The 26,486-nt window shown below is 42.4% G+C and overlaps 1 protein-coding gene and 1 long non-coding RNA gene across 2 annotated transcripts in view; one reads left to right on the top strand and one right to left on the bottom strand.

Moving 5' to 3' along the window:
* Positions 1-1,082: 1,082 nt before the first annotated feature.
* Positions 1,083-3,758, bottom strand: LOC127492301 (uncharacterized). Its single transcript, XR_016214107.1, has 2 exons — positions 3,657-3,758; positions 1,083-2,886 (listed from the first exon to the last, which is right to left on the bottom strand). It is a non-coding gene; the product is annotated as an uncharacterized LOC127492301 (long non-coding RNA).
* Positions 3,759-3,878: 120 nt separating this feature from the next.
* The window catches only part of RIOK3 (RIO kinase 3), a 28,333-nt gene continuing 5,725 nt past the window's right edge, over positions 3,879-26,486 (top strand). The window contains exons 1-9 of the mRNA XM_002713456.6: positions 3,879-4,062; positions 12,170-12,285; positions 12,854-12,999; positions 13,092-13,199; positions 13,405-13,514; positions 15,269-15,412; positions 18,809-18,936; positions 22,512-22,709; positions 23,956-24,115. Of these exons, the coding sequence (XP_002713502.2) occupies positions 4,000-4,062; positions 12,170-12,285; positions 12,854-12,999; positions 13,092-13,199; positions 13,405-13,514; positions 15,269-15,412; positions 18,809-18,936; positions 22,512-22,709; positions 23,956-24,115 (1,173 nt within the window). The 5' untranslated portion in view covers positions 3,879-3,999. The remainder of the gene's footprint in view (positions 4,063-12,169; positions 12,286-12,853; positions 13,000-13,091; positions 13,200-13,404; positions 13,515-15,268; positions 15,413-18,808; positions 18,937-22,511; positions 22,710-23,955; positions 24,116-26,486) is intronic.

Genomic DNA, 26,486 nt, shown 5'->3' with positions numbered 1-26,486 from the left:
ATTTACAATTTACTAAATAACTGGAGAATACATAGCCAGCAGATCAGAGGCTAATTATGTGTATTCCCTAAGTAAAATTTATCAAACTATATTATCTGAGCAAATTCTGGATGTATAGTGTACACCAAAGATAAAGGGACTAAAAAGTTATTGTTCCTTGAAGTTATTTTAGAAAACCTATTTCAGAGATAAACAGACCTTACAAAGAGCATTTTTGTCTAATAGAATTTGATTAAAATCAATGGTGGTATTTACCTGACTGTTTTCTGAGCTCTTTCAGGAGATGAAAAAATTCAATTCCGGCTTTTTATTCATAAGAATTGTTCACCTTATTTTCTTTGACAGAATTTCTTTAACAAGCAGGGACAATCAGAACAGTAAGGAATCATGAAAGTAGAAATTGCCATTAGAAGCAAACATGCTGGTAGATCTTACCAGGATATTGATTTTTCCAAAGCTGCATTCTTCTGGTCCACAAAACAAACCAAACTAAGACCAAATAAAAACAAAATCAACAGATCTTTCGTTTACAAACAATAAGCCATTATATGTGAGATTGAGGTAGACCTTCTATACACATGAAAATATTTGACTATTGTATTATTAACTGAGCTCTTTCAGACAAAAGGGCCATAATTAATAATTTATTTTTCCAGGGCCAGCACTGTGATGTAGCACATAAAGCCGCTGCCTGCAGTGCTGGAATCCTATGTGGGCCCTGGTTCAAGTCCCAGCTGCTCCACTTCCAATCTAGCTCTCTTTTATGGCCTGGGAAAGCAGTGGCCTATGGCCCAAATCCTTGGGCCCCTGCACCCGTGTGGGAGACTGGGAAGAAGCTCCTGGCTCCTGGCTTCAGAGTGGCCCAGCTCTGGCCATTGTGGCCATCTGGGAAGTGATCAGTGGGTGGAAGACCTCTCTCAGCCTCTGCCTCTGCCTCTCTGTAACTCTGCCTTTCAAATAAATTTTAAAAAATCTTTTAAAAATTTTAAAATAATAATGTATTTTCCATAATTCAACCATAACTGTTAAAGAACTACTTGCTAAATGCAGAGGAGAGCGTGAATGAAACAATGCCTTGTACGTTTTCATCTCCACAAATCTCTTTTAATATTAAATTTGTATTACAGCACACAATGCAGAATTCATGAAAGATGGCAGAAACAGCAACATAGTTTTTTGAAACTGCATAATCTCCCTTAGGAAACAGAGCACCAGGAATGGGTATTTAGCCTGGTAATTAAGAGGTCTGAGTGGTACATAGAGTTTTGAGTGCCACCTGGGTTTGACTCTCGGTTCTGGCTCCTGATTCCAGCTTCTTGTCACTGTAGACACTGGGTTTTTACCTCATGGTAAAAACACTCAGAAATCTAGGCATACAAGGAAACTTCCTTAATATGTTAGTGGGTAGCTAGGGAAAAACTGACAGCTAACATCACCAATAAAGTGGAAGATAGTGCTTTCCTCCTTATGAACAAGAACAAGAGAAGAATGTACACTCTGTCATTTCTATTCAACATCGGATTGGATTCATTAGCCAAGACAGCAAAACACAAAATGAAAAGGCATCCATATTTCAAAAGAAGCAAAACAGCTCTATTACAGAAGACAAGATTTTGTAGCTAGAAAATCATGAAGAATGCACAAAATTCTATTAGAATGAATAAATACTTGCAGAATTCAAGATCAATATTAAAATCAATTATATGAGGATCAGTACTGTGGTGCAGTAAGTTAATCCTCTGTCTGCAGCACCGGCACTCTCCATGGGCAGTGGTTCTAGTCCTGGCTCCTCCTCTTCTGATCCAGCTCTCTGCTTTGGTCTGGGAAAGCAGTGGAAGATGGTCCAAGCACTTGGGCCCCTGTACCTGTGTGGGAGACCCAGAAGAAGCTCGAGGCTCCTGGCTTCAGATCAGCCCAACTCTGGCCGTTGCAGCCATTTGGGGAGTGAACCAGCGGTTGGAAGACCTTTCTGCCTCTCCCTCTCACTGTCTGTAACTCTATCTCTCAAGTAAATAAATAAAATCTTAAAAAAATATGTAAGATCTCTAGATAAGGGCATACATTTGGTGCAGTGGTCGAGACACCACTTGGGATGCCTGAATTCCCATACCGGAGTGCCTGGGTCCGAGTCCTGGCCCTGTTCCTGATTCCCGCTTCCCGCTAGTGTGAACCATGAAGGCAGCAGGGGACATTCAAGTAGTTGGGTCCTTACCACTTGTATGGGAGTTCCTGGCTCTCTGCTGTGGCTCAGCCAAGGCCAGGCAGTTGTGGGCATTGGGGAGTGAATCAGGACATGGGGGTTTTCTCTATATATCTCTTTCTACTTTTCAAATAAATAAATAATTCTTAAGATTTATTTTTTATTTGAAAGGCATAATTACAGAGAAGCAGAGGAAAAGAAAGAGAGAGCGAGAGCGAGAGAGAGAGAGAGAGAGAGAAATCTTCCATCCACTGGTTCACTCCCCAAATGGCTGCAACAGCAAGAGCTGTGCTGATCTGAAGCCAGAAGCCAGGACCCAGGAATTCAATCCAGGTCTCCCCTATGGGTATCAGTGATCCAAGTACTTGAGGCCTCCCAGGGTGTACATTAGCAGGAAGCTGGAATCAAGGGCAAAGGCAGAACTTGAACCCAGGCACTCTGATGTAGAATGTTGGGATCCTACATAAGTGTGTTAACCGCTAGGCCAAAAACCTGCCCCCTGCTTACATCTATTTTCACAATGTAAACCCTTTTTATAACCCGTTGGATACTAATAAGGAACAATTTCTGGGTACATTCACATACATGGGTAACATTTGCCAAGAGTAGGTCTGTATCCTATTACACAGCTTAAGACGTGCCTTAAATTAGTTGTGAAGTCTGGAGGATTCAGAACATGTTCTGACCTGGAATGAGAAGAAGGCAAGAATTAATGTGCTAAGGAGATCATGAAGTTCTGAATCCCAGCTCACCCAAGCATGGGCAGTTAGAGATCCTAACACAGAACTGAGATTTAGGGAAAACTGTTATTCAGTACATGCATATAGAATGTTTGAAAGTCAGCATACAGATCTTGTAGAGCCGATCCCAGAACCTAGACTGCCTGGCTTCACCACTCCAGCTTTGTCACATGCCTGCTCTTTGTGTGACCAAGAGCAGGTTACCTTACCTCTCTGTGCCTCAGTTTTAGTATCAGTAAACTTGAGAGAATGGTATTTAACCCTCAGAGTTGTTTAGAGGGCTACAGAGTTCAAGTACTTCGAACAGGGAGGGTATAGATACAGTGACATGTAATGCTTATTTTTCATATGGTCACTTTATAAGAATTTCCCTCCAGACACAGAATCAAAGTTTTTATTATGCAGTCCTAGTTTTGCTCAATGTTACGCAATACATTGATCAAATGTTCCCATTCCATGCCCTGCCCCCAAACAACTGCAATAACAAAATCACGACAGCTTTCTTGAGTCCCTTTCTCCTTTCCAAACGTTATTTTCTGGCTCCCAAACCATCCAGGTTTAGAATTACGCCAGGAAATGAATGAACAGAGAGCCTGGTTCGTTTATTTATAGTCCACGCAGTCTAATCTACGTTGAACAGTCTCTGCTTGCCAGGAAGCGAGAAAGGGGAAGATGACCGGAGGACAGGGCAGAGCCTGGGCTACAGGAAGCCACACCTGACCCTGTCCCGACACCGGCCACAGTGACCACAAGCCAAGAAGCAGCTGGACCTCGGAGACCCCCGGCGGAGCGCATAGCAGCCGGAAATCTGTCCCGTCCGGGGGCGGGGCAAAAGTGGCTTAAGACGGAACCAAGAGCAGGCAGCCAATAGGAAGCGAGTATCCCCGCGATAAGGGCGGAAGAGAAGATATCTAGTTCCGGACGCGGCGGCTACCGCCGCCATCTGTCACCTTAGCTCAGATACCGGCAGCAGGCCGTCCCTGCCCCACCTCTCTTCTCAGAAGAGCCTGCTTCCCAACCTGCCACCGTTCTGCTGAGTTCTTGTCGCTGCCTTCTTCAATGGATCCGGTCGGAGTAGCATCGCCTGAGCCAGGGCCAGCAGCGGCCTGGGGATCCAGCAAAGTGAGTGGTGGTCGCCGCTGGCGTACCTGCCTTGATTACCTGGACAGGCTCGCCTCAGAAGGCTGGCAGAGGGCCGCTCCTTGGGCGATTCTTAAAGGTTTGGGTCGGGACTCGGCAAGGGAGGACCTGCCGCTGGGCTAACAAGGTGGGTGGGGGTCGGGGGCTGGGAAGAGGCGGCGGAGGGCAACTGGGACTCCCAAAGGCCTCCCTGGTGGCTTGGGGGTCTCTCTCTGCTTCACCTTGCTTTCTGAATTTCCGCTCGTATGTCTTACGTAAGCCTTGTTTTACAACTGTTGTCATCGAGGGAAACAAACACGGACTTGTTTTTCATGAGTCAAATGAGTCAGCCATTGCACAGAAAGTTGGTTTAGGAAGCGACTTCCTTGATGTGACAAGTGTGGTTGCCCCAGTTCCATAATTTCCTGTTTGTGAAGGAGTAAAAGATGAAACCGAGGTGCAGCTCGAGCGCTCAAGTATACAGCCCGGGCTGTAAAAGGGCCTTGCGTTTTCCTTGTCGTATCGGCCTGCAGCCCAATTGCAATTTTCCTAGAAGAGCAAACAAAGCATTTATTTCACATTGAATTCCTGGCTTTCGGGCTGCTGCTCTTTTTCATGCTACTTTGATTAGAAGGATGAAAAACTCTTCTGTCGCTTTCTTGAGGGTTTATATGAGGGCGAGACTGTCTCTGTTGGGGTTTTGTATTCCTCCAATTAAGGCTGTGAAGGAATCCAGCTTTTTTAGCTTGCTAATTGTTCTTTGCATGCTGACACAGAACACTTGTTCCATGTAAAAGGTTACCTTTTAGTCTTATTGGAGCTTCAGGACTGGTGGTAACAGAAAAGGAAGAAAATAATTAGCTATGAAGTAAAGTAAAAATGGTTTTGTAAAACTCAAACAGTTGTGGGTAGAACCTAAGATATTCAATTGGCAAATGTGTCTGCAGTTTTGTTTCTGTTTTTTTTTTTTTTTTGGTGTGTGTGTGTGTGTGTGTGTGTGTGTATGCTGAGGCTTTATTTATAAAGTCAAGATCAGGAGACCTTAAAGGAAAAAAATCAGTAGACAGAGACTAATAAATATTTACATATTAAATTCCTCCAGTTAAGTGTGCACCATGGCTGGTAAAAAATGTCAAAGGAGACAAACTTTGCTCAGAATCCCATTCTAACCTCAAAGCATATTTCACTCACAAAACTAACCCTATTATAAAATACCTTGTGTGAGTCATTCTGAAGTGTACTTCAGCAGAGGTGTGAAGTAGGCACAAGTGTCTCTCCTCTCCTTCTCAGACCTCCTGGGGGGGGAGGTGGAGATTGAAGGGGATTTTGAAAAAATAGGAAGAATGTTAAAGACTAGTCATTATCAGGACGTCTTTACTCTTAACAATCACCGAGGACTCTAAGGAACTTCAGCTTTTCTTTGGTTGTATCTTTTGATATTTATCGTATTAGAAACTAAAACTGAAAACTTGAACCCTGTCATTTTTTTTCTTTTTTTTTTCTTTTTTTCTTTTTATTTTTTTTGACAGGCAGAGTGGACAGTGAGAGAGACAGACAGACAGAAAGGTCTTCCTTTTGCCGTTGGTTCACCCTCCAATGGCCCCCGCGGTTGGCACGCTGCGGCCGGCGCACCGCACTGATCCGATGGCAGGAGCCAGGTGCTTCTCCTGGTCTCCCATGGGGTGCAGGGCCCAAGCACCTGGGCCATCCTCCACTGCACTCCCTGGCCACAGCAGAGAGCTGGCCTGGAAGAGGGGCAACCGGGACAGAATCCGGCGCCCCAACCGGGACTAGAACCCGGTGTGCGGCGCTGCAAGGCGGAGGATTAGCCTAGTGAGCTGCGGCGCCGGCTGAACCCTGTCATTTAAAAATTAATTATATTAATATAGATTACATTTTTATATTAAAATGTTTTTCCAAAGCAAAAAAATTACTGAATATTATTGTGTTACATTTTTGCAAATCTCTTGTGTGTGGGGCTTAACAGAAGATAGCTAGATTCTTCCATCTCCTGTTTCCATTCAGTCTGCTGTATTACACTTGAAATAGACATAGAAAGTACATCCTTATAGATATGTAGATTATAGCAGGTATAATGAAGTACTGAGAACAAGCTCTAAAATGTACATTTATAGGGGAGGTGTTTGGGGCAATGGTTAAAGAGGCTGCTTGGGGCTCCTGCGTCCCTTATTTGAGTGTCGGGGCTTGAGTTCTGGCTCTTTCTGATTCCAGATTCTCACTAATGTGTACCGGGAGGCAGCAGGTCGTGATTCAAATAGTTAGATTCCTGCCACTCTGCCACAGACTCAGTTTGAATTCTAGATTCCTTCCTTTGGCCTGACCCAGCCCTGGCTGTTGTGGGAATCTGAGGATTGAGCCAGCAGATGGTGGATCTCTTTTTGTCTCTCTCTTGTCACTTTGCTTTTCAAGTGAATTGAAAAAAGATGAATTTTTAGAAACAAGTAAAAGACCTTTTTAAAAATATGCATTTATGGAGCTAGCGCTGTGGCTTAGGGTAAAGCCCCCTCACCTGCAGTGCTGGTATCCCATATGGGCACCAGTTTGAGACCCGCTGCTCCACTTCTGATCCAGCTCTCTGCTATGGCCTGGGAGGGCGGTAGAGGATGGCCCAACTCACCCCCACCCACGTGGGGGACCCGGAGGAGGCTCCTGGCTCCTGGCTTCAGATTGGTGCAGCTCTGGCCATTGCAGCCAATTGGGGAGTGAACCAGCAGATGGAAGACTTATCTTTCTTTCTCTCTCTCTCTCTCTCTCTCTCTCTGCCTCTCCTCTCTCTGTGTAGCTCTTTCAAATAAGTAAATAAATCTTTTAAAAATAAATGCATTTATTTTCTAAATTTAGAGCTTTAGAAAACACAAGAATACACAAGGCACACGTTCCATTCCTCCTGAGGGTAGTGATGTCATCCACTGAAAGCACCATACTTTTGAGAGAATGAGAGTTAAAAAAAAGAAAATGTCTTGGTACAAATTATGAACATTTTGAGCACGTGGACTCCTCTCCCAGTGTCCCAGATTGCCAGTTACACAATGCTGAACTGCTATTATGGAAAAATAATTTGGGAAGATATTCCAAAAAGGGAGGAGTGGCAAAGTGTAGGTAAAAGTGAAGAAACAACCTAAAACATGGATAAACGGTACTCCTCAAAATGGTCAAGGTTATTGGAAACAAAGTCTGAGAAACTCACAGCCAAGAGGAATTTTTTTTAAAAATTGAGAAGGAGAGAGGGAGATAGATATCCCATCCACTGGTTTACTCCCCAGATGCCACAATGATTGGGGCTGAGTCAGGCCAAAGCCCAGAGCCGGGAACTCAATCCAGCTCTCCCACATGGGTGACAGGAACCTGATTACTTGATCCATCACCACGGCCTCCCAGCGAATGCATCAACAGAAAGCTGAAGTCAGGAGCAGAGCTGAGCATGGAGCCTACACACTTCAGTATGAGAGCAGGAGTCCTCACTGCCAGGCCACACTCATCCCCAAGAGAAGTTTAAGGAGATATGGCAGTGAATGTAACACGGTGTCCTGGTCGGAATTCTGAATAGAAAAGGACACTAGGGGAAAACTCAGGAAATCAGGATAACATATGGGCTTTGGTTAATAGTAGTAATGTAGGTTTGTTACTTGTGACAGGTATACGGTATTAATGCAAGATATTAATAGTAGGGGAAGTGGTATGGGATATTTTGAGATTTTTCAATTTTTCTGTAAATAGAAAATATTCTAATTTTTAATAGGTTGTCTGGACATGTAAAATGACTCAAATATTACATCTAGATTTTATCTTCTAGCTTCATGATTAGAAAAGGGACCTTTCTGTAGGTTGGTTCTTTGGACTTTGAAGAGAAGATTGCATTTTGGCTATTATGTACCTCTTTTATATTTGCTATTTTTTATTTTACTTGATTCTTTCCCTATAATGGTTTTCAGTAAAACCTTTTTTCTGTTTTCTTATTTTTAAGTTTATTTGAAAGGTAAAAGTGACAAGAGACAGAGAATCAGATGGGGTAAGGGTAGAGAGAAGTTCCATCTGCTGGTTCATTCCCCAGACACCTACAACAGCCAGGGCTGGGCCAGGCTGAAGCTGGGAGCCTGGAACTCCACCCAGGTCTCCCATGTCGGTGGCAGGTACTCAAGTATTTAGGCCTCATCTGCTGCCTGCTAGGTGCATTAGCAGGGAGCTGGATCCGAAGTGGAGGTGGGACTCGATCCCATTCACCATGGTGTGGGATGTGGGTGCCAGCTTAACCTGATGTGCCACATTGCTTGTGCCTAAAACTTTTTATAAAAAGTGGGACAGGCAGTTAGGGGCACATCTTTAGGAACTGTATGGAAAGGGGGTTAAGTTCCTGTTGTAGCCAGCTAGGTGTGGGAGAATGTGTTAGCAAAGAAGAACCCCAAGAATACAGTTTACCAGTGACAGTTTCCCAGAGGAGAGGGAAATGGACTTTCTTTAAGGTTCTTTAGCAACAGGAAAAAAGAATCAGAAAACTTGTTATGGGTGTGATGGATATCCTTTGAAGTCAGACTAAATAACTGGAAGGAATTGTGTGGCGTTTCCCAGCGGGTCTTGATGCTCTGGGAGGGTTATATTTCTGAGACTATCAGGAAGGGACTTTGTGTACTTAGAATAGAAAGATTATGGAGTTCTCCCTTCCCACTGCCCCATCACCTTAGATTTATTATTATTATTTTAGCATTTTAAAAAAAGATTTATTGTGTTTACTTGAAAGGCAGAGTTTCAGAGAGAGAAGTGGGGAGACCGAGGGAGAGATCTTCCATCTGCTGGTTCACTCCCCAAATGGCCACAACAGCTGGAGCGGGGCCAGGCTGAAGCCAGGAGCCCGGAGCTTTTTCCAGGTCTCCTACATTGGTGCAAGGTCCCAAGCACTTGGACCATTGCCTACTGCTTTCCCAGGCACATTAGCAGAGAGCTGGATCAAAAGTGGAGCAGCTGGGACTCAAACTATCGCCCATATGGGATGCCAGCATTGCAGGCAGTGGCTTTATCCGTTCTACCACAATACCGGCTCCTATTGTAGCATTTAATAAAGTGTTTAATTTACCAAGAAGTAACAAGATGACAGAGGATTCCACTACATACACTCACTGGTACCTGAGAGTGCAGCCATAGAGTCCTGTTACCTTGCTCAAGTTCATCAACAGTGTAATCTTGGGTTAAAAACAAAATCTTTCCGTGTCTGTTTCTAAATGTAAAAATGGGGATGATATTGTACCTACCTTATTATTGTATGATTTAAATAATCTATGGAAGTTATGTAGATTTAGTCAAGTGATACAAATATATTGAATGTTTAAATGTTGTCTGTTACACTATTAGTCATTGCCATATATAGTTAAGAATTCTTAGAGAAGAGTCATCTGCCTTTTGGAACCTGATCTTTGAAACTGATCAGACAAGTCTTTGTAGGCTCTGCCACAGCCATTATCTTGTACTGGTGGATACAGAAGGAAGTTGCATGGCCAGAGATTAGCTCTGCTGTCTGGATTACAGAGAGCATCAAGATGCCAGGCCTAAAAATCCTCAGCAGTAGAGTGTTCAGTGGCTCGTTAGCTCTGAGTGAATGGAGGTTACTTCAGACCTTCAGGAAGCCTTCCTGTTTTCTCTGAGTCTGGCCTTTCATAAGGCTGGAACGGTTCTGCCCTAGGCTGTTGTAGGTAGGTGCATGTTTTTACTCCAAGTGAGACTAGGAAAAACCTGACTCTAATTCACCCAGGCATAAATGTAGTTATAGTTTAGCCCTTAGATACCCCACCCTTACAGCCAGTGCCAAGTAAATTCCCAGGCCTAAATGACATGGAACTAAACAAGGGTCAGTTGCCCAGTTGTCTCCAAGAATTACACCAATAGGCCCTTAGAGCAGCTAGATGGCCTAGGCCAACTACACTCAGGTTTGTGGCTAATATAGATCCCATGCTGTGCTGCAGTCTGTTTCAGATACTCAATAGTAGTAGAGTAAGGAATGAGTTTGGGTTTTATCTAAAGGCAGTGGGGGGTTGGTGTTGGGTGCTGGTTTGAGTCCCTGCTAATTGTGCCTGGGAGAGGTTAGTCCAAGTGCTTGGGCCCCTGCATCCACCTGGATGAAGCTCCAGGCTCCTGGCTTTGGTCTGGCCCAGCCCTGGCCATGTGGCCATCTGGGAAGTGAACCAGTGGATAGATCACTGTCTCTCCCTCTTTCTCTGTGTCTTTCAAGTAAATAAAAGAAATCTTAAAAAAAAAGGGAGGGGGGGCAGTAGGACAATTAACTATATGGAGCTGGCATTGTGACACAGTGGGTTAAGCCTGCACCTGTGACACCAGCATCCCATGTGAAATCTGGCTAGAGTCCAGGCTGTTCTGCTTCCGATCCAGCTCCCTGCTAATGTGCCTGGGAAAGCACTAGAAGATGCCCCCAGTGCTAGGGCCTTGCCACCCACCTGGGAGACCTGGATTGAGTCTCAGGCTCCTGGCTTTGGCCTGGACCAACGCTAGCTGTTGTAGTCATCTGGAAAGTGAGCCAGCAGATGAAACATCATTCTCTTTCTGTTTTTCCCTGTCATTCTGCCTTTCAAATAAACAAATCTTTTTCAAAAAGAAAAAGTCAGGGGCTGACACTGTGACATGTTAAGCCTCCACCTGCGATGCCAGCATCCTTTACGGGTGCCAATTAGAGTCCCAGCTGCTCCACTTTCAATCCAGCTCCCTACTAATGCACCTGGGAAAACAATGCAAGATGGCCCAAGTGCTTGGGTCTCTGCGCCCATGTGGGAGACCCAGGGGAAGCTCCATGCTCCTGGCTTTGGCCTGGCCCAGCCCTGGCCATTGTGGCCATCTGGGGTGTGAACCAGCAGATGGCTGATGTCTCTTTCTTTTTCTTTCTGCTTCTCCCTCTCTGTGACTCTGCTTTTCAAATAAATGAAAAGGGGATCTTTAATAAATAAAGGAAAAGAAAAAATCACTTGACATTTCTAAAAGAAAAAATAAAAGATTTAAATAAGGAAACTAAGCCTATCAAATTTGCATTTAAGAAAAGCTATTGTGTTTTACAGAGAACTGAAACAAGCAAGATTGCAAGCAGAAAGGTTAGTTAGGAATCAGGAAAATTGTGAGGTAAATCTGGAGTTTAATTTCAAGAAGGCTGAGGCAGTGTTGTTACTGAGGAAGACCAACTAGATGGCCGACTGCTCAAGAGGACCCTTACAGGATATTACTTTTCCATATGTACTGTTTCAAGAGGCTGTTTCTCAGCTTCTAGAGTTCAAAAATATAATTTTGTTTTCTTGTTTTTGCCTTTCCATATACCATGATGTCTTGAGAGAGACTGACACTGTTATGCTTAAAAGACTAAATATTTAAATTAAAGTGAGGCATAACTTGTAAGTGGGTTTTGGATTGTGCTGTTTAGTACAGTCTGTTGTAAGAAAATCTACTGAGGAAGCCACATTATAAGCAGAAGGTTGCTAGGTGAGCAAGAAGTTGGAACAAAGGGAGTTATTTAAACTTACTGGCTAGTGGGGTGATACACTGGTACTTGACCTCAGCTGTAAGGACTTACCTACCAAGCAAGTTAGAAATCACTTTTATTGATTTGAAAGGGAGAGACAGAGAGAGAGAGAGACAGAGAGAGAGAGAGCTTCCATCTGCTGGTTTACTCCCCAAAAGGCCACAACAGGGCTGGGCTTGGCTGAAGCCAGGTGCCAGAATCTTCATCTGGGTCTCCCACATGGATACAGGGGCCCAAGTATTTGGGCCGTTGTCCGTGCTTTCCAGGTACATTATTAGGGACCCAGATCAGAAGTGGAGAAGCCAGGAGTTGAATCGGTACCATGTGGGATACTGGCATTGCAGGCAGCGCCTTAACCTGCTACGCCACAGGGCCAACTCCAGAAAGCACTTTTGGCTGTTGTGGTTGTACTTATCCCAGTTAGATTTGAGCTGGGAGATATTTACATGTCTAAGGTAATTTCTGCAAGTAGCTTATCATTCACTTGGGGCTGATTTAACTAGTTTCTTTCTCAAAAATAACCTTATTTCCAAGTTGTTTCATTATTATCAATTTAGCTAGCTCTTTTTCTTTTTTTAATAGTGTCCATGGGCCACTCCTCAAAATACAATGTCCTGTTCTTTGGCTGATGTCATGAGTGAACAGTTGGCTAAAGAATTGCAGTTAGAAGAAGAAGCTGCTGCTTTTCCTGAAGTGGCGTAAGTAAAATTTACATCCTTCCACCTAGCAGCTTATTACAAAGTTTTAGGACTTGATTCATGATTATCATGACAGATGATTAGGAAATACATTAGAAAAGCAGTGCAGTAGAAGGAATACCATAGTGGGAGTGCACTGATACCTGAATTTGGGTCCTCTGTGCCTAGTTTTCAGTATTATCATGGACAAACCACTGTTTCTCTTTTGAGTTTTGTTATTTCATGTTAATGCAGCATTGAACTAGATGAGGTATAGTTTTAATCAAGTGTTTGTAATTTGTCATTTTCATAAATATTTGTCTCTTCTTGAGTAGAACACAGAACAAATACATTTGGGGTCGCAATTGGGTTTTAGGGTAGGCTCTAGCTCTCTTAATGCTACTTGGTGCTCTTAAAGGGACATGCTTTTGGCGTGAGGCTGGCTAGGCAAGTGTAGGCAAATAGTTTGTAGACTTCCTTCCCGTTGTTCAGTACAGATTTGACACTTAAATGCATATCCTACTCTGATTTGATGGGTTCTGTCTGCACAGACACATTATATCGGTTTATATCACCTTATTTTGAATAGTGTTGTTGACGGACCATTTATATCTGGAGAAAACATTGACACTTCCAGTGACCTAATGCTGGCGCAGATGCTACAGATGGAATTTGACAGAGAATATGATGCACAGCTGAGGCGTGAAGAAAAAAAATTCAATGGAGATAGCAAAGGTACTCTTAGCTTATTGTGACAACGACTTCGGGTGGTAGAAAGTGCTTGTTCTGTGCTCCTAAATAAAGCTTCAACTATTTTTGCCTTTAAGTTTCTATTTCTTTTGAAAATTATCGAAAAGTGCATCCCTTTGAAGACAGTGATAGCTCTGAAGATGAGGTTGACTGGCAGGACACTCGTGATGATCCCTACATACCAGGTATCAGTGCCGCTGTTTTCCGGGAGCAAGACAGGGGACTAAACATGGGAATTTTTCCAGGGAACCCTTTTCATTTTCTAGTTATCTTTGAATCATACCTGGTCATTTACTCTTATTAGATCCATATGTCTTTTCAGACAATGTTGAATGCTACAATTTAACTTTTGCTATTTTTATATGCTTAGTTTGTTTTATTTACCTTTAGCAAAACCTGTTCCTACCCCCAAAAAGGGTTTTATTGGAAAAGGAAAAGACATCACCACCAAACATGATGAAGTAGTGTGTGGGAGAAAGAACACAGCAAGAATGGAAAATGTAAGTTATGGAAAGATCTGCCTCTGAATTGAGACTTTTGTTTGAATAAGTTTTAATAGTAATCTAAATATAGTATCTTAAATTTCTAAAATTATCTGTCTTCCTTTTAAAAAATATTTTACAGGACCATATAGCAATGCCCTGAAAACCCAGCCACTAATAACACTATTAAGTATCCCAAAATAATACAATATTAAAAGAAAAAAAGACTAGTTTGGCTTACATTGATTATAAAATTTAGAAATAGTTCTCATGCAACATTTGTTCTTAAAAAAAAAAAAAAAACTTTTTTAAAGATTTTTTTTTATTTGTTTGAAATACAGAGAGAGAGGGATAGAGATCTTCTATCTGCTGGCCCACTTCCCAGATGGCTACAGTAGCCAGGGATGGGTCCAGTTGAAGCCAGGAGCTTTATCTAGGTCTCCCACATGGGTGACAGGATCCCAAGTACTTGGACCATCTTCTGCTGTTTTTGCCAGGCCATTAGCAGAAAGCTGGATCAGAAGATCAGAAGTGGATCAGCCAAGACTTGATCCAGTGCCCATATAGGATGCTGGTGTTGCAGGTGGTGACCTTAACCTGCTATGACACAGTGCCTACCTCTGTTCTTACTTTTTGAATTTTTTTTAATCTTGTGTCTGAACTGCGCAAAATCAGAAATGAAATATAACTTTAAAAACTAACATTCTAGGAACAGGCATTTGGCCTAGCAGTTAAGACATGGGTTAGGTTTCCTGCATATCACATTCGAGTACCTGGGTTTGTTCCTAGCTCTGGCTTCTGACTGCAGCTTCCTGCTAAGTGGGTCCTTGGGAGGCAGCTGTTGCCACCCACGGGAGAGAACTGGATTGGATTCCTAGCTCCCAGCTTTAGCCCAGCCCAGTCCCAGCTATTCTGAGCATTTGGAGGATGAATCAGCTGATGGGCACACACTCTCTCTCTACCTGTCACATAAATAAAATACAAATAAATACATATATAACTAGGTATGTATTTAAAGTAGCATTTTAACTTTTATAAATATTATAGCTAATATAGAACATTTTGGCTTTGGAGTACAAATTCTTTTTATATAAATATTAAGTTATATCATTTCTAGAAATATGCCGAATCTGTCTCTAGAGCAGTGCTTTCAGTAGAATCTGCTGTGATAATGGAAATATTCTTTATCTGTGCTTTCCAGTATGGCAGCCACATTTGTTACTGAGTACCTGAAATTTGGTTGTACAACTGAGAAAGTGAATATTAAATTTAATTTTGATGTTAATTAACTTAAATCTGGAGACATATGGCTAGTAGCTGCCTTATTGGATTGTTGAGCTGTAAAACATAATTGTCATAGATGCGATGGGCATAGTTTACTATAGTAACCCATTCCCCAAAATTATTAACCCATTCCCCAAAAATAATTTTGAAACTGTATTTCTTTAGTAACTTTTGTTGTAGGCTTCACAATATAATGATATGGTCTTTGGCTGATGTAGAAGAGAAGTACAAAGTGTATGCTGAAAGACCTTAGTTTTAGGTGTAATTGAATGTTTCCTGTGCATAAAGAAAACACTTTCCTTTGGGCTGTAATTTCTTAAACAGTGTTACTCCTCTTTCCATTCGAGAGTTACTTTTCTCTGTAGTCCCGGTGGATTCTGTTTTGATAGTATGTCAGCCAAGTGAAAACTAGTCTTCTCATTGTTGCTGTTTGTTAAAACTGTCCCTACCTTAGAGTATTCAGGTTCTAATTCTTCTTCCTTTGGCAGTTTGCACCTGGGTTTCAGGTTGGAGATGGAATTGGAATGGATTTAAAACTATCAAACCATGTTTTTAATGCTTTGAAACAACATGCCTACTCAGAGGAGCGCCGAAGCGCCCGTCTCCATGAGAAGAAGGAGCATTCTACTGCAGTAAGGACACTTGGTTTTTTTTCTTTAATGGAAATAGTCATCTTAGAAAACTTCATGCTTGGGGGTGGTGGGGAGCAACAAAACTTCATGTTTTATATTTCTTATGAGCTTAGCTTTTCAAGTCTCAGATACGTAAATACATCTCAAGCAACTTTGCTATTTGACTCTTCAGATTTAATAGAATGGTTTTTAACCACTTATTGAAAACTCACATTTTAGTGACCTTAACTAAATCAGACTATGGTTTCCATTGCAGCTGACTGTTGCTGGATGCTTTAAAAAAAATTATTCCTTGGTCTAGCACTGTGGCATAACAGGTTAAGCCGCAATGCTGGCATCCCATATGAGTGCTAGTTAGAGTCCTGGCTGCCCCACTTCCAATCCAGCTCCCTGCTACTGTGCCTGGGAAAAACAGAGGAAATGGCCCAGTGCTTGGACCCTTGCACCACATGGGAGACCTGAGTGAAGCTCCTGACTCCTGGTTTCAGTCTGGCCCAGACCCAGCCATTTGGGGAGTGAACCAGCTAATGGAAAGTCTCTTTTTCTATCCCTCTCTCCCCCACCCGCCCAACTTTCTCAAATAAATAAATCTTTTTAAAAAACTATTTCCTTTTATACAAGGACACTTCAAAAAGTTCATGGAAAATGGAATTAAGGACAAGTATTTTGGTGTAAAAAAATTTGAAATCCTTGCATAAGTTTTGCATTTTTCGTGAACTTTTCAATTTGAAGACTCCTGTATTATTGACATTTGACCTAACAGTCTCTAATTAATGAAGATAGTGTTTCATATTTTGAGACTAAACTAATTTAATAAACCTTTCCATAAAGTAATAAAGAATTTTTTGAATGTTAGAATTATTTAAGTGATAAATAAGATTTTTAAAAAAATTATTTGTTTTAAAAGGCAGTGAGAAAGAGAGATATTCCATCTACTGGTTCACCTCCCAGGATTGCTCTAGAGCTGGGTACGGGCCAGGCCAAAGCCAGGAGCCCAGTACTCAGTCTGGGCCTCCAACCTGGGTGACAGGTGCTCAACTACTAAGCCATCACTGCTGTCTTCCATCGTGCACATTAGTAGGAAACTGGATTTGGAAGCAGAGCTGGGACTCAGACCTAGGCACTCCAGTATGGGATATGGGCATCTCAAGTAACCTCTTCACTGCTGTGTCAAATGCCTGCCCTAGAGTAAGATTCTAAGTTAGTATCTGTTTATTTTTTTTTAAATCTACAGTCTGTTTTTTTAGACTAACAGCAGAGTCTAAAAGTTCTAGGCAAAGCACCTGAAAAGGCTGAGGGCAGGGCTGGGTGGGAACCACATAGAGGTGAGCAGAACAAGCTCACCCTAACCCTAACCCTTTGGAGTTGGGTCCCAGCTCACGGCTGGCAGGAAACAGTGTGGTCTTCAGTCTCCAAGAGTATCTGTGTATTGCAGAGGTCCTGTCTTTTTTTTTTTTTTTTTTTAAGATTTATTTATTTACTTAAAAGTCAGAGTTACACAGAGAGAAGGAGAGGCAGAGAGAGAGTGGTCTTCTATCCATTGGTTCACTCCCCAGTTGGCCACAACAACCGGAGCTGCGCCGATCCGAAGCCAGGAGCCAGGAGCTTCTTCTGGGTCTCCCGCATGGGTGCAGGAGCCCAAGCACTTGGGCCATCTTCTACTGCTTTCCCAGGCCATAGCAGAGAGTTAGATCGGAAGTGTAGCAGCCAGGACTTGAACCAGCACCCATGTGCAGGCGGCAGCTTTACCCGCTATGCCACAGCGCCGGCCCCAATAGAGGTGCTGTCTTTATAGAAGACAAAAGAAGGGCCAGGGAAGTCACAGATAGGTGCCGGGGATGCCTAACCTGGTGAGGAAGGGGTCTGGTCTGAAGCTGGAAGTGGTCAGGGGTTAAGGAGTAGGAGGTTCTCTTGTTTTAGCATTGTATGGAGAGTCACAGCGTCTGTACATGTCTCTGTGGCACCCGAAGTGTTCCTTTGTCCACTCCCCGCCTCCCTAGGGTGTCTACTTGTGAACCTGGATTCAGTCCAGACCACAATCCTGGGAGAGAGATGGAGAGACATGCTTATTGCTGTAATTGGGATCGGGGGCAGCTAGTAATATTAACCCCTTACCTTTCAGTCCCCTCATGTTGCCCTGGAGAATAGCAGGGGAGCTGCCTCCCGCAGTTGTATTGGTTCTCTCTAGGGGAGCAAAGGGAAAGGGCACTAGGGCTTAGGGAAAGGTGCCAGAGGTCAGAGAATCGTGAGCACTGCTCTTAGGGCCCCCAAGTTTGGTCCCAGACATTACCAGAGCCACAAGACTACCTGGGACCGTGGGCTGCCCCTGTGCTTGGTCCACTTCAGCGTCCCACTCAGAGGGCAGCTGTGGATGTATGGTACACTTCCAGCTATGGGAAGAGGCCTCTCTTGGCGGGGCCTAAGGCTCCCTGCTCCCAGTCCCTACCACTTGTCTCTGCATTTAGGGAGGGGACTAAGCTAGGACGCCACACCAAGAGCTATGAGGACAGGGCTGCTCCTGCTGATCTCTCCCCCAGCTTGGACTTCTGGGGGGTTTTCTCCTTCTGCGTCTTGCAGCACAGCAGGAGAGCAGACACTGGCTTCTCTCCAAGGGTGAGGTGGAGGCGCAGCTGACGGACACCTTCATCCTTAGACACTCCAGTGCAGGCTGTGGGTGGGTCTGGCTGCGTGGGAAACTGCGCCTGAGTTGTTTTTGCCCAGTTTGTGCCACATCAACACCCAGAAACTCCAGGCTGCCCCCCAGGCAGTGTCCTTCAGTGGCTCTCCTGCCCTTTGGTCATTGGTCAAGTGCCTTTGCCTTAGCCGGGGTGGGGCAACATCTGACCCATGGGCCATGTCCAGCTGGCCCTGCCAAGGCAACTGCAGGTGAAACTCGAAATTCAGTAAACTTTTAGCAGGCTGATTTTTAAGTTGATGATTTTGTGTGGCCTGTGAGTTATGTTATGAATATCCAAATGGCTCTTGGTAGAAAAAAAGGTTCCCCACCCTACCTCAAGCCCTTGGGCCCACCCCTCAAGAAATCCTAATTCCTATGACCCAAACTTGGAATCATCAGCAGACCCTGCTCCTAGCCTTCTGTCTCTGAGCTAACCCTCGGGTCCCCAGGTCCTGAGGCCCCGTGCTTCATCTCATGTCACTCTTCAGGTGTCTGAGTGGTAATGTTCTTTTAGATACTCACTTTCAAAGATATCAGAGTTACATTTATGGAAATTAATTTCATCTTGTTAACACTCTTCTAGGAACCTGTTATGTATATGTAGGTAAATTAAGTAATAAAAAGTAAATGTTTATTTTGAATATTAGAGATTAGAAATGGCTCAGAAAACATTTTATGATTAACTATTATTTTCACTTATAGCACTTTATCTTTTACAGGAAAAAGCAGTCGATCCTAAGACACGTTTACTTATGTACAAAATGATCAACTCTGGAATGTTGGAGACAATCACTGGCTGTATTAGTACAGGAAAGGAATCTGTTGTCTTCCATGCGTATGGAGGGAGGTAAATGAACACAATACAATACCGTCATAAGAACTAAAGCTTAGTTCTTCTTCCCAAGCTTGATGGCTTGGGAAGAAGACACAGTTAATACTACATGGCAAGCAGAGTAATTTAAAGAGTGTTATTGTGAAAAGTCTGGACAATTAGGAATGTAGGAAGAAAGACATGATCACCCTCATTCTACCACCTGAAAGTAGCCATTAAGGATTTTGTGTAGACTCCTTCAGTCTTTTTGTATTTGTTACATTCTAGTAATCATACTACATCTATAAGTGCAATGGAATCTGAACCTGAGTTTTACAGTGGTCTTTCAAACCATGGCTTCAGGGAGATGTGTTTAGATCAGTAACTGATTCCTCCCTTTTAAGTCTGATCCTTATTTTAAGAAATTGTACCTTCAAATAATGCTTACATTATTTAAGGAAATGTCTTTTAAAGATCGTAAGCCATTTTAGATCTTACCCACCTGACTTTTGTCACAGGACTTAGGTGAGTGAAGAATGGCATAGGGAACAGAGAAGTGAGGCCTTTTCAGAGAAAAGAAATTTTTGTGCATATGTTGTTTACTTGGCTCATGCAAAAAGAGATTACACTCTATATTGGGAATCTTAGTTTTCTCAGTTCATCTAATTTAGACCTTTCTAGATTGCTGGTTTGTACCACTCTGTTTTTAAATAGAAGTACATTCCAAAAGGGAATATACAGGAATATCCCTCTACATAAATATTGCTGTACTTTGGCAAATATATCCTTTTTCCTAACAATGAAATTACTGGGCCAAAGACCTTATGCATTTCTCCCCATTGTTAAATAGTGGAAGACCTCATTGAATAGGGAATATCTGATTTTGTACACAGTTCAGGCCCCTGAGCCTGAGTACTGTAGCAAGCGAAATTTCTTGATTTTTTTTTTTTTTATATATATATTAAAAGTTTATCTAGGCCAGCGCCGCTGCTCACTAGGCTAATCCTCCGCCTTGCGGCGCCGGCACACCGGGTTCTAGTCCTGGTCGGGACGCCGGATTCTGTCCCGGTTGCCCCTCTTCCAGGCCAGCTCTCTGCTGTGGCCAGGGAGTGCAGTGGAGGATGGCCCAAGTGCTTGGGCCCTGCACCCCATGGGAGACCAAGAGAAGCACCTGGCTCCTGCCATCGGATCAGCGCGGTGCACCGGCTGCAGCGCGCCGGCTGCGGCGGCCATTGGAGGGTGAACCAACGGCAAAAGGAAGACCTTTCTGTCTGTCTGTCTCTCTTGCTGTCCACTCTGCCTGTCAAAAAAAAAAAGAAAAAAAAGTTTATCTAAAAATTTTTTTTTTTAATGTTTGAAGGTCACAACAAAGACCTTCAAAAATCTTGAATTTGAGTTTCTCTTTTAACAATAGGGCAGATGCAATTTTTCCTGTGAGCTTGTCAAATCTGCAGGTTGTACACATGCTGAGTGTCAGTAGGCATTGCCGGGTTTCCCATTGAGGAGCTTAACTGTTCCCTCATCCTCATCAGTGCTGGGTATTATCATAGTTAATCTTTCACTTTTCACACTAATATTAACATCTGTATTTTGGGGTGCACTTATTTAATTGATTAACATTGCGCATTTTTTCAAGTGCTTTATTGGCTTTTTTTTTTTTTTTTTTGTCAACTGCCTGTGTTCATTTTCCATTATACTTAATGCTGCCTTGCTATAAGGAGTAAGTTCTCTTTCCTTCTGGTAGAATTGACATAGTTATTGATACTTTGGCATTTGTAGGTTAACAAAACTGAAGAGTTATACATAGCTGAAAGTACACGCTCTAAAGTTTGTTGGTTTTCTGTGCTGTGTGACAAATTACCAAAATTTAGCATCTTGAAGGAATACCATATTTTATCATAGTCAAGCCGGAAGTCCAGGCCTGGTTAGCTGTGTTCTCTGCTCAGGATCTCACCAGACGGCATTGGCTGGGTCACATTCCTTTCTGCAGCTCTATGTCCTCTTCCCTTGGCACCAAACAGTTACTTGCAACTGTAGGACTGAGGTTCCCACTTTCTTGTTGGCTGTCAACTGGAGGCTGCTGTCATTTCTGGCCCCTACAGTTCCTTGCCATGTGGCTTTTTCACAGGCCCTTTCACACAGCGGCTTGGCTCACTTGGAAGCCAGGGGAGGAGCCTCTTCTTGCAATCTGGGAAGACTGAATCTCACAAACACTGTTGCCACAACGTAACCTAATCCGACAGTGGCTATCCTATCCACACTCAGAGGGAGAGGATTATGCAGGGGATTTGGGTTCTTGGGGGTGAGCTTAGAATTCAATTTTGTCTCTCACAAAGCTCTTCTGGTTTCTCACTCTTGTGTTGGCCAGGTGATCAACAGTTACTTGAACAGTAATTTGTGCTAGGTTTTGCAGGGAATACAATACAAGCTGTGCTTACTCTAAGAGTTTATGCTGTAGTCGAGAGGAGAACATTACAGCTAGAACCATTATAGCCAATAATTACTCCATTACATAATAGTGTGTTACACAAGTGAGGCCCTGGATAAGATAGGGACAGAGAATGAAACAAAGCATTGCCAGACGCATTCAGGGAGAACATCAGGATGAAGTTAGGTCTTAACCTGGATTTTAGAAATAGGCATTGGAGGGAGAAATAGAGATTGGAGGGTGAACCAACGGCAAAGGAAGACCTTTCTGTCTGTCTGTCTCTCTTGCTGTCCACTCTGCCTGTAAAAAAAAAGAAGAAGAAGAAGTAAAATACAGCTGTAGAAGCACAGTGGAAATTGGTGTGGAGAACCTTAAAAACTTGGCCAAGGCATATGTACTTTGCTAAGAAACAGGAAAATTTTTCTTAGTAGGAAAATGACCAAGGTCAGTCTTATAAATTGGACTATATCATATCAATCTTCCAAAAGAGGAATTTTCCCAGTTGTAATTTGGACAATGTCTTATCCACTGCATTAAACTGTTCTAATGAGAGGGAGCTTATCATAGCAAAATCCAGCCTGTTCAATTTATACTGTCTTTAGATTATTAGAACTTGCTTCCTTGTATAAAGTCTGTAATCTGTCTCTGTGAAAGCTAATTCATCCACTCACCAAATATTTGAGCAGCTACCATGGACCAGGTCCTCTTCTGGGTATGGAGGATATACAGTGAAGGGCACAGAAAGGCCCCGGCTTTAATAGAGTATGCTTCCCCCTCCCGCACCCCAAGATAACAGTAAGTTACTGGATAACGTGCTGTGCCAGTAGTTAACACAGGGCAGTGTTGTAGTGAATGGTGATAGTTCTGATGAGTAAAATGAGGAAGTCTTCTCTGAAGTGGCATTCGGGTGACACATCCAGGATGTGTCAAAGATAGGTAGAAGAGCATTCTGCCCTAGAGAACAGCTAATGCTGATGCCTTGAGGCAGCTACAAGGTGAAGTGTGTTTTACTTCAAAAATAAAACCAAAATGTAAGGTTTTGTTAAGATCCAAAACTTGAAGGAATAAAATAATAAAACAAGACTTGACACTTTGAGAGAAGGTAGTGTTATTGATTTGTTTTGGAATTGTTTTACCTGTCAGCTGGCAACTTGCACTGACTTGATTTTCTTTTCTTATTTAGCATGGAGGATGAAAAGGAAGATAGTAAAGCTATTCCTACAGAATGTGCCATCAAGGTATTTAAAACAACCCTTAATGAGTTTAAGAATCGTGACAAATATATTAAAGATGATTTCAGGTTTAAAGATCGCTTCAGTAAACTAAATCCACGTAAGATCATCCGCATGTGGGCAGAAAAAGAAATGCACAATCTCACAAGGTAAACAAAATCATTGTGCTGGAACAATCTTGGTAGTTACCTTATTGTATTTTTGCCTACTAGCCAGGCAAAAACCAATCTATGCTTTCCTTTAAATTCTTTTATTGAAATAATGAAAGGCCTTAAAATGTTAGCATTTAATGAGGCTTTTCATAAGGAAACATTTCCATATATATTATCTGAGTTATACTTTTAAGATGAAAAAGCCATTTTCTTTTTCTTTTCCTCAGTGAAGTTTGAGGGAAAACAAGGTGTTTTCTGTTTAAGACATTTTATTGTATGCCTCAGTATTCTCTTTTAAATTGTCTTTCTCTAGAAATAAAGTTTCTGGCTGCCAGTTAGCCTTAATATAATGATTTCCCTTTTTCTAAAAATATAGTTTATGACATCTAACTTCTTAGTTTGGTGGGGGTAGCATCTTACCAATCAAATTATTTTTATTTAATTTATTGGACCTGTTTCACAATTCTCTAAGCAGTTTATTTTCTTATTAAGGAATTTGTTTTATCAACCAAGAAAATAAGAAATAGCCCTTTTCCTTAATAACTGTTCCCATAATCTTAATCTTTTGAAAGCTTAATTTGTTCTTTTGTAAAGATGTTTGCTTTCAAAAGTAATTATCCATATTTATTAGTTGCAAAATAATTCTGCTTAGAACTTCCAAGTAGAATCATTTTCTAGTGAATCTTGCTGTTCTAGTGAATCATCTCTGTTTTGTTACTGAGATCTCATCCTTTGCCTTTTTAAAACTCTTCAACAACTTTCTATAGTCTTTAGTTTAAATTCAAAGCTCGTTTGTGACATGAAGCTTGCCTGTCTCTGTAACCTCAACCTATATTACGCTTCCTGCCATTTGCACACCTAGCTTTGTGGGTTAATCTGAATTCCCCAGACTGTGCTTTTGAATGTCTCCATGTATTTCCTGGCACTCTCTTAATCTGGCTAAGTCCTGTTCCCCATCTCTCCTTCTAATAAGACTTCTTGAGTGCTCTGTGATTCCATAACTCCTACTCATACCTCTGCAGCAGGAGACGTGCATCGGCACTGTACCTATCTCCTCATGGATGGTCATTTCTACCCAGCCCGTGGGTTGCTTCAGGGCAGAGGCTGTGTCTTACTGTCTTTGTATCCCCACATTGCCAGGTAGATTAGAGTGCCAGTTCCTTACAGCCCTGGTTAAATATTTGTTGAATAAATGCTGTATTTTCTTCACCTGATCTTTACATTCTCATTTCTTTCTATATAGAATGCAGAAAGCTGGAATTCCTTGTCCAACAGTTGTACTGCTCAAGAAACACATTTTAGTTATGTCTTTTATTGGTCATGACCAAGTTCCAGCCCCTAAATTAAAAGAAGTAAAGCTCAGTAGTGAAGAAATGAAAGAAGCTTACTACCAAACTCTTCATGTAAGTGTGCCTTTGAAAGCATTCACGTGCCAACTTCTAAAAAGTTCCTATAAACTTTTAAAAAATTTATTTCTTTATTATTTGTTTATTTGAAAGGCAGAGAAACAGAGAGCATGAGTTCTTTCCTTTGCTGGTTCACTTCTAAAATGCCCACAACAGCCAGGGCTGGGCCAGGCCACGCCATAGCCAGGAGCCTGGATCTCAATCAGAGCCTTCCACATTGGTGGCAGGAACCAAAGTACTTGGACCATCACCTGCTGCCTCATGTGTATACTTTAGCAGGAAGCTGGAATGGAGAGCAAATGTGGGACTTGAATCTTGGCACTCCAGTATGGAATGTGGGTGTCCCAAGCAGTGGCTTAACTGCTGGGCCAAATGCCTGCCCCTCTTGTAAACTTAAAAAAAAAAAAAAAAAAACTTCTTAGATAGTACTATTTCAAAATGATGTAGTAAGAACAGACTGAAGTTTGTGAGGGAATGCTAACACTGAAGAGTTGTCTTTTTCTATCAATATTTGTGTGTCTTTAGAGTAGCTTTGAAAAACTTAACAGACTTATGGACAAGAGAATGCAATAGGTCGTAAAGCTACAGATCTCAACTTCATTAAATAGAATCACTGTTACTACATTTAGCAGGGATAGTGCCTTCTTAGTTTGTTTGCATGGATCTCAGTGAAGGAAATATGAGAGAGCATCAAAAAGTTCATGGGAAACAGAATAAAATGTTTTTTTGGTACAAAAAAATTGAAATCTGTGCAAGTTTTTCAAAATATGCATTTTACAAGAACTTTTGAAGACCTCTCATATCTATTGTGATATCAGATATCAATATATGAGATATTGCTGGCGCTGTGGTGTAGCAGGTAAAGCTGCCGCCTACAGTGCTGGCATCCCATATGGGTGCTGGTTCGAGTCCCGGCTGCTCCACTTCCGATCCAGCTCTCTGCTGTGGCCTTGGAAAGCAGTAGAAGATGGTCCAAGTCCTTGGGCCCCTTTACCCGCGTGGGAGACCTGTAAGAAGCTCCTGGCTTCGGATTGGTGCAGCTCTGGCAGTTGCGGCCATTTTGGAAGTGAACCAGTGGGTGGAAGACTTCTCTCTCTCTGCCTTTGTCTCTGCCTCTCTGTAACTCTTCCTTTCAAATAAATAAATAAATCTTTAAATGTATATATATAAGATATTGTAAATGTATATATATAAGATGTTGAGATGAAAATTACAGTGAAGCAGATTCAGATTTGGTCTCAGTGTATATAAGAAAATGGTGATGAGAATTGAAAATAGTTCAGGTGTTGAAGACAGGAATCTTAAGGAAGCTAGTCATGCTTGGAACAGCAGTTGCATCCAATCTAAGGACTTTTTAGCTTAAGAAAATGCTCCTGGGACTGGCATTGTGGTGCAGCAGGTTAAGCCCCAGCTTGTGACTCTAGCATCCCATATTGGAACTCCGAATCGAGTCCTGGATGCACGACTTCCGATCCAGCTCCCTCCTAATGCACCTGGGAAAGCAGTGGGGACAAGCCAAGTGCTTGGGCCCCTGCAACCCACATGGAAGACTTGGATGGAGTTTTGTGTTCCTGGCTTCGGTCTCAGTCAACCCCAGCCATTGTGGCCATTTGGGGAGTAAACCAAAGGGTGATGGAAGATCTTCTCTCGCTTTCCTTTCTCTTTCTCTCTCTCTCTTTCACTGTTGCTCTGCCTTTTAAATAAATAGATACATCTTGAAAAGGAAAGGAATTGTTCCTAAGACAGTCATCATTTCTCTGTGTGGCTTTAATTGAACATTGTTGTCACGATTGGTTTGTTAAGCTATAACCAGAGAACTGATCTTTCTGTACGTCCAATAGGAAAACACTGAAAGGAAAATCAAATCCATTTTTCTTGCTGCTTTGGGAAGCATGGTGGCCAGGGAAGAGATGCAGTAGTGATGAACCTTTCCTAGTTAATTCTGTAAGGCTGGCAGCAAATGCATTAATGTTGATTTCTACTACAAGACTAGTAGTCACCATCAATAACGAATACACAATGCCACTTGATTTAAAAGAATTGGCTCCTTTGTACCATATCTGGCAGGAAGTACTTTTCACCTGGGAGGTGTATGAGGGGTCTTCAAAAAGTTAATGGGAAAGGCATATCATGAAAAAGCTACATGGATTTCAAAATCCCTTTGCACCCAATTTTTTTTTTTTTTTTTTTTTTTTTTGACAGAGTGGACAGTGAGAGATAGACAGAGAGAAAGGTCTTCCTTTTCTGTTGGCTCACCCCTCAGTGGCTGCTGTGGCCGGCGCACCTCGCTGATCTGAAGCCTGGAGCCAGGTGCCTTCCCTGGTCTCCCATGTGGGTTTGCACCCAAATTTAACTTGTAATTCCACTT

Source organism: Oryctolagus cuniculus, chromosome 10 (genome assembly GCF_051225735.1).
Source record: "Oryctolagus cuniculus isolate XC-2025 breed Fujian yellow rabbit chromosome 10, ASM5122573v1, whole genome shotgun sequence".
Lineage (NCBI taxonomy): Eukaryota > Metazoa > Chordata > Mammalia > Lagomorpha > Leporidae > Oryctolagus > Oryctolagus cuniculus.
This window is presented reverse-complemented; position numbering and strand designations above follow the sequence as displayed.